Source organism: Amphiprion ocellaris, chromosome 12 (assembly GCF_022539595.1).
Source record: "Amphiprion ocellaris isolate individual 3 ecotype Okinawa chromosome 12, ASM2253959v1, whole genome shotgun sequence".
NCBI lineage: Eukaryota > Metazoa > Chordata > Actinopteri > Pomacentridae > Amphiprion > Amphiprion ocellaris.
In genome coordinates, this window is record NC_072777.1 from 33,099,627 (window position 1) to 33,116,408 (window position 16,782).

At 40.1% G+C, this 16,782-nt stretch overlaps 1 protein-coding gene across 1 annotated transcript; it reads right to left on the reverse strand.

Annotated features, from left to right (window-relative positions):
- Nucleotides 1-1,126: 1,126 nt before the first annotated feature.
- On the reverse strand, nucleotides 1,127-15,370 carry ism2b (isthmin 2b). The gene is made up of 6 exons (XM_023284921.3): nucleotides 14,608-15,370; nucleotides 7,868-8,119; nucleotides 6,640-6,970; nucleotides 4,804-4,941; nucleotides 4,621-4,689; nucleotides 1,127-3,631 (listed from the first exon to the last, which is right to left on the reverse strand). Exons 1-6 carry the CDS (start codon nucleotides 14,716-14,718, stop codon nucleotides 3,114-3,116), a joined length of 1,419 nt encoding a protein of 472 aa, XP_023140689.2. The 5' UTR covers nucleotides 14,719-15,370; the 3' UTR covers nucleotides 1,127-3,113.
- Nucleotides 15,371-16,782: the final 1,412 nt, after the last annotated feature.

Consider the following 16,782-nt stretch of genomic DNA (forward strand, 5'->3'; position numbering starts at 1 on the left):
AAAACCACAAATGCTATTTAGGGTTTATTAAACAATTTGACTTTACGGCTTCCCTTTGAGGACAAAACTCACCACATAATGCAGGGACCTTCCTTTGATGGGCTGAATTTAGATTTGATTGTTAAGGCATTTTTTTAAGGAAATAAACAGCACTTAAAGGAATAATTTGATGTTCTGGGGAACACACTTAGAGTGGCGTGCATAGATTTGGGCAAATGGGGATCAAAATATCTGTTACTGAGTAATTCAATGAGTAAAAGACGTTTTTATTTAAATCTACAGTGGTTTCAAAATGATGAAAAATGTATTTCATGAAGCAAATACTTGGGAGTCCTGCATGGTCAGTACCGAGTGATCTCCCCTTCGGCAAGTATCACAGTTTGTAAATGTTTTTTTTTTAGCAGCTAAGAGTCTTTCAAAACAAGCAATTTAGTTTTAATTTCACAAATTTTTAATGTTTCGGGACTCAGAAAACTATGGCAGCCTGTTGAGGTCATCCGTTATGGATTTGGAGGTGTGTTTAGGATCCTAATAACACCCCACACCATGATTAAATCTATTCCATTCTTCCATCTGCCAGCTGCAACACAAACCCAAAGCATGATGGTTCCACCTCCATGCCGAACGGTTGTAGGTGTTCTTTTTTTGATGAAACTTTACAGCCTTTTTCTCCAAACATACCTGCGTTCATTACAGCCAAAAAGTTCTACTTTCACTTCTAAATAACCTCAGACTTGTTTAGATGTTAATTAGTTTTAGGGTGAGAACACAGGAAAAGTTTTCTTCTGATGATTCTGTCATCAAGGTTGATAGTCACGACGCTTTCTTAAATTGGTAGAAATGGTCTTATGCCATTAAGTCTTTCGGAAATCAGTTCAATTTTTACTCACTAATAACATGAACAGAAATACTGAAGCTGTACTTCTAATACACTAAGAATTTGTCTTTTGCGGAAGAAAAAAAACATGTTTGCACTTCATCTTTCACACAGAAAACTTTCATAAGTCAAATTGTGACTGCTCAGCTGTTTTTAAAACATTTCACTCCACAGTTCTATGCTATGCTTGGCTCTACTGCACCGTATCTAGAGTGTGGAAAAAGAAACGACACATTAAAAAGTCAGATGATGAATGCAAGGTCTTTATATATATTTCTTCAGTATAATTGCAACAACATATTCATAGAGCACTGCAGTACAACACGGAATGAAACACAGACACCTGTTGTCGCTGTATGACGTGATACGAGGCAAGAGTTTCCCTTTTGTTAATGGGTGCCTTCATTTTTCAGTCCGATTAGTGCACCGTGTCGAGTATAGAGTCATTTCAAAGCTTCAGCAAACTTAAAAAATAAAGAGAACAGACAAATAAATACTGTACAACACGATATATGTAATACTAGATTCAGAAATCACAAAAAGATCATGCTTTGTCCTCAACAGAACACTTATATATGAATATGCACCTTCATAGAACAATGCAGCATTTCTGGCGATTTTCCCTTCACAATAAGACTATCTTCGACAAACGGCAAAAATAAAGTGCCTTCCTTTGAACAAAAATATTGGTGATTCCAAAATGCAAATGTTTGCATTTGGAGGTGGAATTCCTGAAAGAAATGTTTGGAGCAAACATCTGTAGAACTAGATTGGATGGAAAGGACATTGTTATAAGAAAGAGGGTTGTTTAAACACAGCTACAAAGCTAAAATACACTCTGACAGTGGTTTAACCGCTTGCTTCATACATACAGGTAAGATGTAATATTTGGTAATGTCGACTAGATTTTCTTGCCGTCACCAACATCCTGTGTCACCAGTGATAATGTCCTTTCTATCCAATCAAGTTCTATACAAAAACCCAAAGACCTTAACAGCATCTTTCTACCACACATTGCATCAACAGTTCAGTTAGAACGATCCCGACTGCTTTCTGAATATGCACAAAAGCATCATCTGTTCATCACTTCCAAACTGGATTACAATACAACACAATACACTCCAACTAACCTTTACCCCAAAATACAACATCCAATAGTGCTCCACTGTCGAGGTAAATGAACAAATTTGTTTGTCATGGTCAGTTAGTCCCCCTGAGAACATTGCATCTATGAGAACAATCTAATCACTGTTTTTTTGTTGTTTTTTTTTATCCCTACGTTTGCACCGTAGAGACGTTGCAAGCTGGATTTACACAGGCACCAACAGTCTGATTGTTTTTTTTATCTCTTTGGCACCCAGATCATATATTTTCCTGGCTGTGAAAGAAAACAAAAAGTGAGGAAACACATGAAATCAATCTGTGTGACAAAACATTTGCAATCAAATGTGCTGTTGTTGCATCGTTGCTGCCTAAAGGCTACTCTCATAATCCTCACTAGCAAGCTCGAGAAGGACAATCGGATGTTTCAGATCCTTTTAGCTTAGTTCTCTGGTTGAGATCCCAAATTCCTCAATTATGTGTAGTGTAATGACTCAGAAGAACTGGCCGAAATGTTCGTTACTGTGATATACTGAGCTTCCTCTTAAATCCTTTGTAAAACCTAAAGGATTTGATGTTGTAGCAGCATAGTTATTCAGGATATTCTGTTGGACTCCGCATGTGTTTGTTTCATCGATATAACCAGCTCAGATTCATATTATATTTCTGAATGTTACAAGAAGCACGATGAGGTTGTTTACCATATGTTGCTAATGCCAATCACAAGCCCTCCAGGACGCAATCGAAAAAGCCTGTAGGTAGACATCATGCTTACACGCACCCAGGAGAGAGAATATAAAAAGAAAGAGCTTGATGGCATGCCAGATGTGTAGAAGAGATTGGCAAGCGACGGGACAACACTGCAATTTTTTTTCTATGTTGTTTTTTTTGCCCATTTAGTTCAGTTTATTTCAGGATGCTCTGCCAAATCCTAGCTTCAGAAAATGACCAGACTTCACCTTTATTCCTAAACTCCCAATCACAACTGTAAATTCCCTCTCGGTCTTTAATGCAGCTCTAGTGGCTGGATGTTTAGATGGAATATTTCATGACTTTTAAGGTCGGCTGTCTCCTCTCAAATTGGGATTGGGGCCTCGGACTCTCTGAGTGAAGTGGTAGTTTTGGCTGTGGTCCCTCAGTACTCCCTGGCCTCTTCCAGTTCATCTATGAACACGTCTTCATGGGGGTTTTCTGGGCAGCTCAATCCGTTATTGGGCGGCCGCACCACGTGGAATCGGCTCCAGTCTCCCTTGCACAGGATCCAAGGAAGCACGTCAACTTTGAAGTGCAGCTCAGGTGAGAACTCGGTGCTGATCAGGTTAGGCGTTCCCGCGCCTTTCCCCCGCGTGATCAGCTGTCCGCGGTCGTCGTAGCAACAGTGCTGCGCTGCAAGAGTCGACGAGTCGCTGGAAAGCGCCGAGCGCATGCAGCTGCGCGCCGAAGGCTTGTAGATGTCCAGGCGCTCCTTGGGGCCGCTGGCGTCGCGCCACCGGAACGGCCGGCCGTGAATCTCGTCATAGATGCTGACGACAGTGTACGACACCTCAGAGGGGTAGGAGCAGGGGCAGCTGGGCAGCTCAGACAGAACCTGGTGGAGGTATCTCTGCAGGAAGTCACTCTTACAATTCAGCCACTTCTCACAGCTGTCCACATCTGTTGGAGAGACGATAGCAACAAACATAAAATGGTTGTTTCACAGTAGCACTGCTGATAGAATGACTCAGTTTTCACTTTGGAGGCAGGTCTGGATCCTATGTTTGACATCTATAAGTATCTATAGCTGCGTTTTCGTAGTATGTTTTATACACATTGTCAAGTTTTGTTTTAGAAAAAAGTTAATGGCAATGGTGAATTTTGAACAAAGTGTTTCTCAAAAAAGTTTTTGTACTTGTTTGGGGTGGTTTTTAGACTTTTTTGGGAGTTAACAGATGGAAACACCCTTTTTAAAAAGTTCTGATCTAGCAAACATTCAGCTATTTCTTTTGTTGTCTCACTTCTAGACAACATGAAACATGGTCAATACAAGCTGACATGAAAAAATTACAACAATTTTCCAGATTGAAAACAATTCCTGAAGACTTGTAGAAATCCAAAGTTTTGTTTGTTTCTTGTTCTTCTTTGAGTTTTTTAGCCTTTGGTAAACAGCTGGTCTAGTTTTAGGTTTCTTGAGTAACATAATGGATACCACCTCCTTCTGACAACACTATGCAGCCCAGTTTATTCACTACAAATCAGTTAACGGAAAAACAGCCTATTTCACATTTTCCTTCTTTAATTTTTTCTCCTTGAATATCGAAACACAACTTAGGTTACACATCAGACCAGACATCAGACCAGATCTGCACTCACTTTTGACAGCATATCAGCTGCATGTTATAATCATGCACTAGCCATTATCATACAACTTGCATTTGGTAATATCTCCAGTATTTTTGCCAGAAGGACTATAAGATGATTGTTAATGATGTTAAAACATCACCAGTTGTTTTATATTGGACTATAATGAAACATGACAGAGCATCAATCCCAGTGCACACCTGACTGAGCAAGCTTTGTAAAATTGTGGACTCTAACAGTTTGAGGTTAATAAAACATTGTATGATCCTTTACGCTAATGAAAACTTCTCATAAAGAAAACTCACCTGTCCCAAATGGCTCCGTGCCATTCTCCATCTCGAAAGGGAAAGGCTCTACCACAGTGTTGACATCACCTACAAAGAGCAGAGCGGTAGATCAGCGTTGGATTAAAACCAGATGGCAAAACAGAACAGAAACATCTCAGTCCTCTGTTGTTTTAAAGTGTTGAGATGAAGGTTTAGTCGCACCAGGACAAGGCTCCAGGTCACACTTGGAAGCTTCAGTCAGAGTGCAGGAGTAGCCACAAGACTTGGTCCTTTTCTTCTCCCCGTGTCCACATGTGACTGAACAGGGAGACCAGGGAGTCCACTCATCTGTGTCCTTCTCTGTGGGACAGAAAACAAAATAATAGTACAAGTGGCAGAAACTCAGACCAAAACCTGCTCAGCGCTGCTATGGAACTCCATAAGCCTCAAGAATTAACACATTGGAGGAAGGGATTATGAAAACTGATGAGATGATTAACAAGAGGCTCTTCATCATACTTTGAGTGAAAATTACAATTACATGATGTGCTCTATTTAACTAGCTAATAGGAAGCAGCTTCAGAGTGTTGATAGGGAGAATAAACACATGTGGAAACAACCCAGCTTATAAAAAAATAGATATTGTTTCCTTTAATGGTCTAATTCGGAACAAGCTTTCAAAGTTTCCTGACTGTCTCCAATGACAGTTTTCTCCTGGTCTAACCTTTCCCATGCAAGCCCATGTTCGTTTTAAGAAGGCTTCAGTAAAATTAGAGAGAGGGAAGCTGTGCTGTGGCTGTCCGCCTCCGCACCATGTTTCCTTGTGGTGTTAATAACACTGAAAACAAGTCATTCTTGATTAAAGACGAGGTGGGTGCAGAAATACCAGCCTGGGTGTAGCGAGCACCCAATTTTACTTTGTGGGCGGTGCCAGCTCGCCATGTGGCCATATGGGAATGAGGTCTCAGGAGAGTCTTAATTACAGAAGAAGCTAGGGCAGACATCCTTGATTTATGTTCACCGAGTCTTTAGATGTGACCACTTAATGGGCATTGTTGCCTTTTGCTGGCTCGTCTCTGCGTACAACAGCTGAACAGATAAAGTCCATACACTGGCATGATGGATAAGAGAGAAGGATCAGAGTGATACATAGTTTTAGACACTTTACAACAGAAGAGTTCGGTGCAAGAAGTTTCAAAAACAAACTGATCAATCATGTACAGATTTGTGTCTATGGGAAATCTCTTTGAAGAATGAAAGCTTCATGCTGTGGTAAGTCCATGACTGATCTACAGTAGGATTCACATACGTTCTTTCTTCCCCCTCTCATTCACAACGTACACCTCACCTCTTGTTCTCTGTCATTATTTACTATTTTTACCACTGAATAAGTTGTCTGTGCAAGCTGAGACACAACACAAGTTATGCAGAGCCCTTAAAGCCCCCCAAAATTCTTGAACTCGCTCAAAAGGACGAGCCGCAGAGGGCAGTGAGGGCCGCCAGGGTCTGAGGGGGGGCCCAAGGGGTCCTGGGGAAGGATGAAAGGGCTGGCCAAATGGCCCCTGTCATTCTGTGTTCCCAATCTGCCCTCTAATTGTCCACAAGCAGAGGGCTGTTTTGTCCCAGGGAACAGTGCAGGCCTCACGCTGCCATTAGCGAGCGCATCGGACCCATCTTCAAAAGGCAGGCCTCTGCGACCAGCACGACCAGTGTCGACTTCAAAGTACCCATAACCCACAATGTCCTCATGGTCGAGTGCTCATGCTGCCTCGCATGTTGGCACCATTTGGTTCTCTGTGACTGTGAAGACAGTTATCATGCAGCCTCTCTAAGCCTGTTCTCCACATGTATCCCCTTTTACTGTGCAGACATTCCTGTTATCTTTACCTCTTTTTGACCTGATAAATTCAGCAATTCCATACTTTTATTTACATTATTATCCTTGGTGAAAGCTGCAGGGTAGTTCTTAAAAGCCAGTTTAATGGTGTCATATCTGGAGGAGCTGTGTTTATATGGCACCACCAGCAGACAGAGAGTGTACCACTTGGCAATACTCACCATAGTAGCTCTGCATTGGATCCCAGCCTTCGTTCCAACGAGTATCCCAGTCGCCTACTCCACTGGGTAAGGGCTCCTCGCTGCCGTAATCCAAAGGGTAATCTTCCTCCTCCTCTTCCTCGCCAGTTTCCCCCACGCCTGACCGGCTGTTGCTGTCCTCGCTGGAATCGGCATCGGTGTAACTCCAAAACAGTGGCCAGAAAAGCTTCTTGCCTCCGAGCCAGTCTACTGTGGAAGAGGGGGAGGAGGAAGAGGAGGGCAGCCAGTCTTTTTCCTTGGCCACTTCCTTCTCTACCTCCATCTGAGGGTCATCAACCACCTCAATAGTTACCTGCCAAGGACAGAATAAGTTATCTGTCAATCCTGAGTGAGCCACACTTCACAGGTTTTATTGATTTGATCGTGGACAGCATCAGTGCTTGTAAACACTCAGTAGAACACAGTCAGTGTAAGCGTTCGATATTGCTGTGCTAAGTCTGCATTAAGCGGCACAAATACTTTCTGCAGCTTTAGTGCTTGACTTACAAGCTCCTCTCAAGAAATCAACCATCTCAAATCCTTGGGAGAGTACTTTAGCGAGCAAAGTCAGCCAGTCAGACGTGAGCATGAGCATTCAGCCAACTAAACGATCCTCTCTGGGAGAGAATGTGAACCTTTATTCTGGATAACTACCTCTCATTACATCAATATGACTCATCCTAGATGCTACAGTACTTCCCATGGGCCCCACTTCCGCTGATGTGAAGACCAGGCAAGAAAGAGTGAGACGAGAGAGGGAAAGCTATGTTTCTGTAACTGCTGCAAAATTAATTTCACAGTTAGGAAAGAAGTGCAATGATCGGGAACTGCTTGTTGTTTGTCTAGTGCGAGAATTTGGGTGTATCTTCTCTATGTGCTGCCTGAAAACTCTGCTTCTGTGCTTGATGTAGAGATCACTATGTCCTTCTAATCACATCCTGATTACACTGACCAGAGCTGGAGAGGATAAATGCCTTGAGATAATGTAAAGTCACTGGGTTAATTTAGAAGGAAATGAGGACTTAATAGATACTTATGATCGCACATCTCTCTTTTATCACATTTTAATGGAATAGTAGCAAAAATGACAGCAGTGTCTGTAAGATTAGGCCAAAAGATTGTGGATTTCATTTCACTTTAAGGAATAAATCATCACAATTACAGACACAAGGGTCTCAGTTCTCCATACATGAAAAAAAACATCACTCACCTGTATGTTGGGGTTCTGTGAGTTGATGTCAGCATTGGCCAGATCTGGAAAGTTCTTCAGATCCAGGATGAAGGGTTTGGTCTCCTCCTCGGGCTCTGGCTGTGGGAGAACGCCGACGGATCGGTGCTGGGAGTGAGACCACCTCCTCTGGTGGCTGTGGGGCTCTGGCAGCAGACTCTGGACCTGGTTCTGCTGCTCCAAAGCCTCTGGGGTGTACTGGACCCCACCACTGTGAGCTGGGTGGCCATGAGCCTGATGGAAAGTACAGGTACGTATTTGAGACATTTTGACCAAAATTATTATGCGGAATGAGTAAAAAAAAAAGGCAGATCATGCCTTGAATAATGTGAAGACCAAGGGCAACTGCGACATCTTGCATGCATTCAAAAGCCAGTGGCTACTTTAAGGGTTTTATGGTGGCTTATTGACAAGTCTAAAAACAATTAGTGCTCTGTTTCCAGGAAGAAACCTTGATACCATCCGCTACTTCACAGCCTGGTCAGCAATTCCAAAAAGCCCCTGAGGCATCCAGCTAACCAGCCAAGTGACCAACCAACCTTCGTTTCATTTTCTTTTTTTCCCACAACAGTCATGGCATCCAGGCCGTGGACAAAGAGGGTCCTGTGCCAGAGAGATCCTCTTTTAGCTTTAATGAGAGGGCCTGGGAGGCGTGGGACCCCTGGGCTGATGCAAGTGTGTCTGAACCTGCTGTTCTGCCGCCACTACAGACACCATTCACTTTGACCTTTCAGGTTTTTACGGTTACTTAGAGGGAAGACCAGCAGGAAGAAACATCATCTCTGAAATTAATGGTGATTAATGTTGACATTGTAATTGTGGGAAATTGTAGATTCATCTCAAATACAGTCTGTGAAATTAGATTTTTTGGTTGGTCTCATTCTGTGTCTGTTTCGTGTCTAATTCAACACGTCGTATTTCATGCCTGTCACCGCTCAGAACCTGAATCCAAACCCTCTAATGAACGCTCGTCTGTCATTCACTCATGTCTGTGTCATCCTGAATATGCTAAATTGGCCCAAACATATGATTGGACAAGAATTTGAGATTGGACCTGGGCCAGTTTGCGGTCTGCTCAGCAAAACGATGGCAGTTGAAGGGCTAAAGAGGAGAGAAACGTCTGAATTAATGACCAGTCGGTTGATGATTTATGGTTATGGCCTCGAGAACAGGGCGTACTTTTCAGTGGCTGCCTGCGATTGTCCCATAAAGAACTTATGTGGTCGGTCAAATCCAAGAATGTGAGCACATAAAGCCTGTTTAGTGAAGAAGCCTGTCGGGCATGATAAATAATGGATGGAGCTGGCCCACTCCTCAGATATCTGTAAACCGGTGATGACAAATGGGTGACCTTTCAGGAATATTTAACCTTTTTCCTTGTAATTACATCCACTGTTTGCTGATATTACACACAGTGAAATAAATCCAAAGTGACCATTTATCACATTTTCTGATAAGATTACTTAACATTTGTGGAAAATTCTAGCTTTTTAAAAGAACCTTTAACTCGTTACTACATGAATATTGCCTAAGTAGTACAAAAACTTTCAGGTAAAGCTCTTACTTGCTGCTTTTCTTTGTTTCTTTATCATAAGTTGAGTGTCTTTGCATTTTGTATGATTAGTCAAAAAAACAAGACAACAAAAGACATCATCTTGGACTAGAATGGCCTTTTTTTTTTTTTTTTTTACTAATGCCTGACTTTTTATACTCTAAACACTTAATCAAGGCAGTAATCTGCAAATTAATTGTTAAATGAAGCTCCTTGTTGCAGGTTTTCTCCATTTTGTATCACTATAAAATGAACATCTTTGGATTTTGGACTGTTCAACTAAAAAAGATATCTGAAGTTTTTATCTTGGACTGTGACGTACATTTTTCACTTCTGCCTGACATTCCATATTTTAAATACCTAATTAAGACAATAATTCGCAGATTAATAATTTCATGAAGCTCCCAGTTGCTGATTTTCTTTTTGTTAGATGATCATAAACTGAGTATCTTTGGATTTTGGACTGTTAGTCGAACAAGACAACTGCAGATGTCACCTTGGACTGAGATGGACATTGCTCAGTTCCGCCTGAAATTTTATACTTTAGATGTTTAATAGGGACAACAATTTGTCGATCAATCATTAAATGAAGCTTATGGTTGTGGTATTACTTTGTTTTATATTACTGTAAACTGAATGTCTTTTTGATTTTGGGGTATTAGTTTAACAAAAGAAGATATTATTAGATGTCATCTTAGACTAGAATGGAATTTTTCACTAATGTCTATCTTTTTATAGTCTAAATATTTAATCAAGACAATAATTTGCAAATGAATCATAAATGAAGCTCCTAGTTCCTGTTTTTCTCTGTTTTATGTTACTGTAGACTAAGTGTCTGAGTGTATACTAAGTATCTTTGGATTTATTAGATATCATCTTGGATTACAATGGTCATTTTTCACTTGCGTGACTTTTTACATCCAAATCAATAAAAAGAGTCCAATAATCTGCAGATCAATCAATGAATAAAACTCCTAGTTGCTTCATAGTTGTTGTTTTTAGTATTTTAAACTCAGTATTTTTGGATTTGTTTGCTTGCCAGCATAACATGAGTAAAGACATCATCTTGGACTGAAATTGACATTTTTCACTAATGCCTGACTTTTTGATCTGTAAACAATCAATCAAGACAATAATCTGCAGATTGGTCATTAAAAGAGTTAGTTCTCTGAATAAGTGGCTTATTTAAAAAGCCAACTTGCTGTGCATTACTGTGCAAAAATAGTACAGGAATGCAACAACCTGGCCCTGTAAGAAAATCCTTTTTAATATATTACCTTTGGAAACTATGGAAACAAACAGTTGAAAACAGCTCCCATTGATCTCTGTTTGTACATAGGAAGAAATAAAGGCTTCATCTTCGTCCATGTTACATCTCATGCCTGGTGTAAGGTTTTGTTACAGTTTTTCACACTGTACCTGGCCTGAGTACATCATCGTCCAGTCTGATTAGCATTGACCATGCATACCTAACATTCACACACATGCAGACTCACACTGAGTCAAAGAAGACTAAGTCCAGAGTCATGAAAGAGGCCACATACTTTCACACCCTCATCATCTCGTCTTGTTACACATCTGGATCCTGTATTCTTTCTCCCTGTATATCACTCTCCTCCTCCCTTCTTCCTCCCCCTCGTTCTCTCTGATCCTGCTCTCCTCCTCTCGGTAGTGGGGCTCTTCTGATCAAAGGCCCGATGGCTGATGGCATGCAGTGTGTTTAACAGGGATGCAGTGGGGTACCTCGGCCTGCATTCCCTCCACAGACAATCCACCCTTTTTGGCAAAAGCAAGCGCTTTCAAGTGGCTCAGAAGAATGGATCCATTTTTGGGCTACTGTCACTGCTACTGCCGATGATGACACACATTCAGGTTATGGAGAGGAGGTCAGGAGACTGGATGAGGGGCAGCGGGGGCTGAGGTGAGGGGCAGGGACAAGATCCGGTGGGGCTGGGGGGCAGGCTGGGAAGGCATGCAGTGTGGCAGCCCTGATTTATGTGCTCGCAGATATCAAAGGCGCCTGCACTTGGCTGTTTCCAAACCATTGCAGAAGAACAATAAACTATGAACGCTCTTTGATCGCCATCGTTCGCAAATGGAAACGGGACAACAAATGCATGCCTGGTGGAATCGGGGTGAGGTTGCGGAGGTCGGGGTGGGCAGCGGGGGTACAAAGCAGGAGAGGGCAAACAGGTCCCAATATTTGGAAAAGAGGCCACCTCAACACAATCCTCCTCCTTCTTCTTCTTTTTTTCACTGAGACATTGGGGGGCAAAGCCAAAAACAGGAAATTCCACATTAACACAAAAAAGAGCCAATGTAAACAATCAGATGAGTGACACTTGACCCGAGCTCCAGCGCGAGAGATGCTGAGGGCTCGCCTTATTCTGGTTACATAAGCATCTCGTTACTGGGCACCCGGTTTACTGAGCCTCCCCTCCTCCTTCTGTCTTCCTCTGCTAATCTCCCCTCTCCATCCATCGCTTCCAGCCGGTTTGCAGGCAAAAGTACAGAATCAGTGCCTTTTTGGTGGCTGAAGTTAACAGCCACACAAGTTTTCTTCTTCTTACTAATGATTCCCTTCTCCTCCCTCCCTGTCTGTCTCTTTGGACATCAATCAGACAGATGATGAGAGAGGGAGAAAGTCCCAATAGAGCATCCATGGGAGGCCACACAAGAAGGAGAGTTCAAAGGCAAAAACTGAACCCTGACACAAACACACACAAACAGACTTTGATATCCAAATATGTCCGCGTGTAACACAAACATTCCCGTGGACGCACCACACACTGCACAGCACTGCTCAGCCAGTGTGTGTGCGGGGAGTTTGGATTTATGATAGCAGGGTGTTTTTGCCCAGTGATGGCAAACTTTACTATACATGGAGAGAGAAGTGGAACAAAAGAAAGCAACATGAAGCGATGCGGAAATTCTATCATTTTGACTCATTTAGTGACTGAAGGTTGAAATTGATAGCTGATCGATGATTTGAAGGTGATTTATGACACGTTATGTGATGCCATAAAGACTTAAATTAACAAAAGTGTAAAAAGAAATGTTTTACCATCTAAAAAAAAAACACCTTAGTTTAAGTGAATGTCGCTTAAAGGTGTTTAATTTTAGTGTCTGTAATAATTATGCTCATAAATGTTTTTTTTTACATTTTTAAGGAGACTCAAAGCTACATGTGAACATTTTAAAATCTTTTTTTTTGCAATTTGTTCTTGTTGTTTTTCTGTTATTGTAAAAGTTATGAGCAACATTTTACAACAGTTAGCAAAATTTAGGGTGTTAGCTACTTGCTATTGCTAAAAAATAAAACTTTTTTTCCAGTTACAAGTTTGATTTGTAAGACACTAACGCTTTTTGAAACAAGTTATTTAACTTTCTAAACGAAAAAAAGCCAAAAAACTAAAAAAAAAGAAAAAATGGGAGTGCATAATGGACGACATTTTGCAACAGTTAGCAAAGTTCAAACTGCTAGCTAACTTTTACTGCTAAAAAATACATTTTTTTCCCAAACTTTTTGTGTATTTAAGTAGTTACAGTCTTTGGAAACATATTGCTTTAGTTTTTAAGCTACATAAGAAGGCAAAAAACAAAAAAATTACAAAGAAAATTTTGTTTGTGGGGAACATTTGACAAAATGGGAGCACATAAAGGGCGACATTTTGTTTTTGCTAAAAATACATTCTCTCAGTATCAGGTGTGATTTTAAGACACTACAGCTTTTTGAAACTTGTTGCTCAACTTTCTAAGCTACAAAAAAGCTCAGAAATAGAAATGCACAGAGAAAGTATAGTTTGAAGAATTTGGAATGTATAAAGGATGGCATTTAACAACAGTTAGCAGTTTAGGGTACTCGCTACTTGCTATTGTTAAAAAAATCCAGTTACAAGTTTGATTTTTAAGACACAAACGTTTTGAGACAAGTTATTTAACTTTTTGAATGAAAAAAGCCAAAAAATTAAAATATATATATGACAAAAACTTTGTGGGGAACATCTTACAAAATGGGAGTGCATAAATGACGACATTTTGCAACTGTTAGCAAAGTTCAAAGTGCTAGCAACAAAAAAAAGCCAAGAAACAAAAACATACCAGGACAACTTAGTTTTTGATCAACATTTTAAAAACCCATTTTACTACTGAAGATAGAAACATGTGGTTGCTTTAAACGCTAAATTTTGCAACACTTAGCAAAGTTCAGTGCCTTAGCTAGCTATAATAGTTAAAAATATGTTGGTTAGCTTTCTAAGCTAAGAAACAAACAAAAAAAAAACTGTATGACAAAAATTTACTTTGTGGGCAACATTTTAAAAAGTTATTTTACTTATGAAGGGGATTAAAGTACATGAGGACATAGAGGGCAACATTTTGTGTTTGGTAAAAAATACATTTTAAGGTGTGATTTTAAGACACTACAGCTTTTTACAGAAACTTGTTGCTCAACTTTCTAAGTTACAAAAAAGCAAAGAAACAGAAATGTACAGAGAAAATTTAGATTGTGAGCAACATTTGAAGAATTTGGAGTACAACAGTTAGCACAGTTGAGGGTGTCAGCTACTTGCTATTGTTAAAAAATAAACTTTTTTTCCAGTAACCGGTTTGATTTCTAAGACACTAAAGTGTTTCGAGACAAGTTATTTAACTTTCTAAATTAAACAAGCCAAAAATTTTGCTTGTGAAGAACATTTGAGCACATAAAGGGCGCCAATTTGTTTTTGCTAAAAATACATGTCAGAATCAGGTGTGAATTTAAGATACTACAGCTTTTTGAAACTCTTTGCTCAACTTTCTAAGCTAAAAAAAGCTAAGAAACAGAAATGTATGGGTAAAATTTACTTTGTGGGCAACATTTGAAGAATTTGGAATGTATAAAGGATGGCATTTTACAACAGTTAGCAAAGTTTAACATGTTGGCTCGCTGTCATTGTTGAAAATATGCGTTTGTTTTTATCAGTGGCAGGTGTAATTTGAAGACAAAGTTGTTAAGCTCCAAAAAAACCCTAACACACAAAAAACATGGAAAAAAACTTACCTTATGTGCAACATTTTAAAAAGTCATTCTACTAATGAAGGTGCTACAGGTATGAGAAAGGAGGACAGTACACATTTTGTAAACTTTCTAATTTGCAAGAAAAACCTGAAAAACAAAAGAAAAACTTACTTTGTGGGCAACATTCTTGCGTCTGGTGGGAAACCCAGTCCCCAAACTAACGAGAAGTATGGACCAAAGCACAACCAGCATCTGAAATCTCCTCTCCACCTCTTGACGCATCTTCAAAGCTTCCTGAGAAGATGTGTTTTTTTTTAAAAAGTACTTTTCACAGAGTTTTAGAAGAAGTTTTTTTTCTTTCCGTAGAAGTTTCTGTCGCTTCTTTAAACTCTGGACAGGTGAACCTTTAGGCCTCGTCAGTGTCGCACTTTACGAAGATGCGCACCAACGTCCGGAGCTGTCCCGCGCGCTATCCATATCTGGCACCAGCGGCTCGCGCATCAGCAGCGACGTGTGGCGGCTCGAGCTTCTCGACGCTTCTTCTCCTTCTTCTTCTCTCCCCCATAAAAGCACGCGCAGCCGGTAGAGCTTTAAGTAACGGGAGAAACCGAGCACCGACACCACGTCCCAAACACACACACACACACACACACGCAGAATCTCCCCGTCCGCACCGGCGCTCCGCTTATTCAGCTACTTTAAACGGTGACTCACTCCGTCGTGTGTGTGTGGGTGGGCGGCTGTTTTCTTCCAATACATTGACATCTGGAGCTCATAGTGCTGCCGCTGTCTGACGCGTTAATCCAGCCGAAGTTCACCCACCGGTTCCAGGCGGACGTGTGGAAGTAAGTGGAAGAGTGTGTGGAAGTGTGCGCAGCGCCCAGCCAACCGGTTTCGGTAAACTCGCCTGTTTTTTACGCACGCATTCGGAGGGTTGATGCTGCGGGAGTTGGGGGTGGGATGCTCATTGCTCACAGCTGTGTGGAGGGAGGGGCAGCGGAGGGGGGCCTGGGAGGTACATGATAAGGTAGAAGGGTTAGTTTATGATAGAAACTACCACCTTTATCGGAGAACAGTGCCATTTTAGTTTGGACATTTGGGTCGAATATGTTTGAAAATCGGGTCTCTGAATTGCAAAGACACGAATCTAGCACTACTATTCTGCAGAAAGTACAATTCTACACACCACGTGTCTTTTAATTTAAACCATCATTTCATACCTGTACATATCTATGTGTGTATTCCGGATGTCATACATGCACATATCTACACATATATTCATTATGCCATAACTGCGTATATCTAAATATATCATGTCATACCTGTATATGTCTATATGTAAATTAATCATGTCATATCTGTACATATTCATATGTATATTCACAATTTCATTCCCGTATATATCTAAATATTTATTCATGATGTCATACCTGTACATATCCATTTGTAAATGCATTCTGTTATATTTTTACATGTGTATATCTGTTTGTATCCATATATATATGGATGTTCATTATGCCTCATCTGTACACGTGAAAGATGTACATAGTCCTCATTATATCTTTATTTTTAGCCTTATTATACTTGTGTACTTCCTGCAGTGTTAATTGCAAAGACAGGAATCCAGCACTACTAGCCTGCATAAAATACAATTCTACACACCACGTGTCTTTTAAGTGGGTACATTATCCATCATTTCATACCTGTACATATCTATATGTGTATTCTGGATGTCATACTTGCACATATCTACACATATATTCATCATATCATAACTGTGCATATCTCTCTATATATATCTGTATCTCTCTCTCTCTCTCTCTATATATATATATATATATATATATAGATATATCATGTCATACCTGTATATCTAAATATTTATTCATGATGTCATACCTGTACACATCCATATGTAAATTCGTCCTGTTATGCTGTTACGTATGTATATCTGTATGTATCCATATATATATATATATATATATATATATATATATATATATATATATATATATATATATATATATATATATATATATATATATATATATATATATATATATATATATATATGAGAGGTGTACAGTCTTCATTATATCTTTATTTTTAGCCTTGTTGTACTTGTGTTGTCTTGCATCTTCAAAGCTCAATTATTGTTTCTATAATATGTAAGTTTCCCAGTGAGATATCAATATATTATCTTAATCTGGTGATATTTATGCATCAATATGTGCTTTTTCTGCTTCCATGCTTTTACTAAAAGGAACAAATGCATCCAGCTGGACATATCTTCTCCATTTAAGCTTGTTTTGCCACTTTCTAAACTTAAACAACTCATTAGCTCAA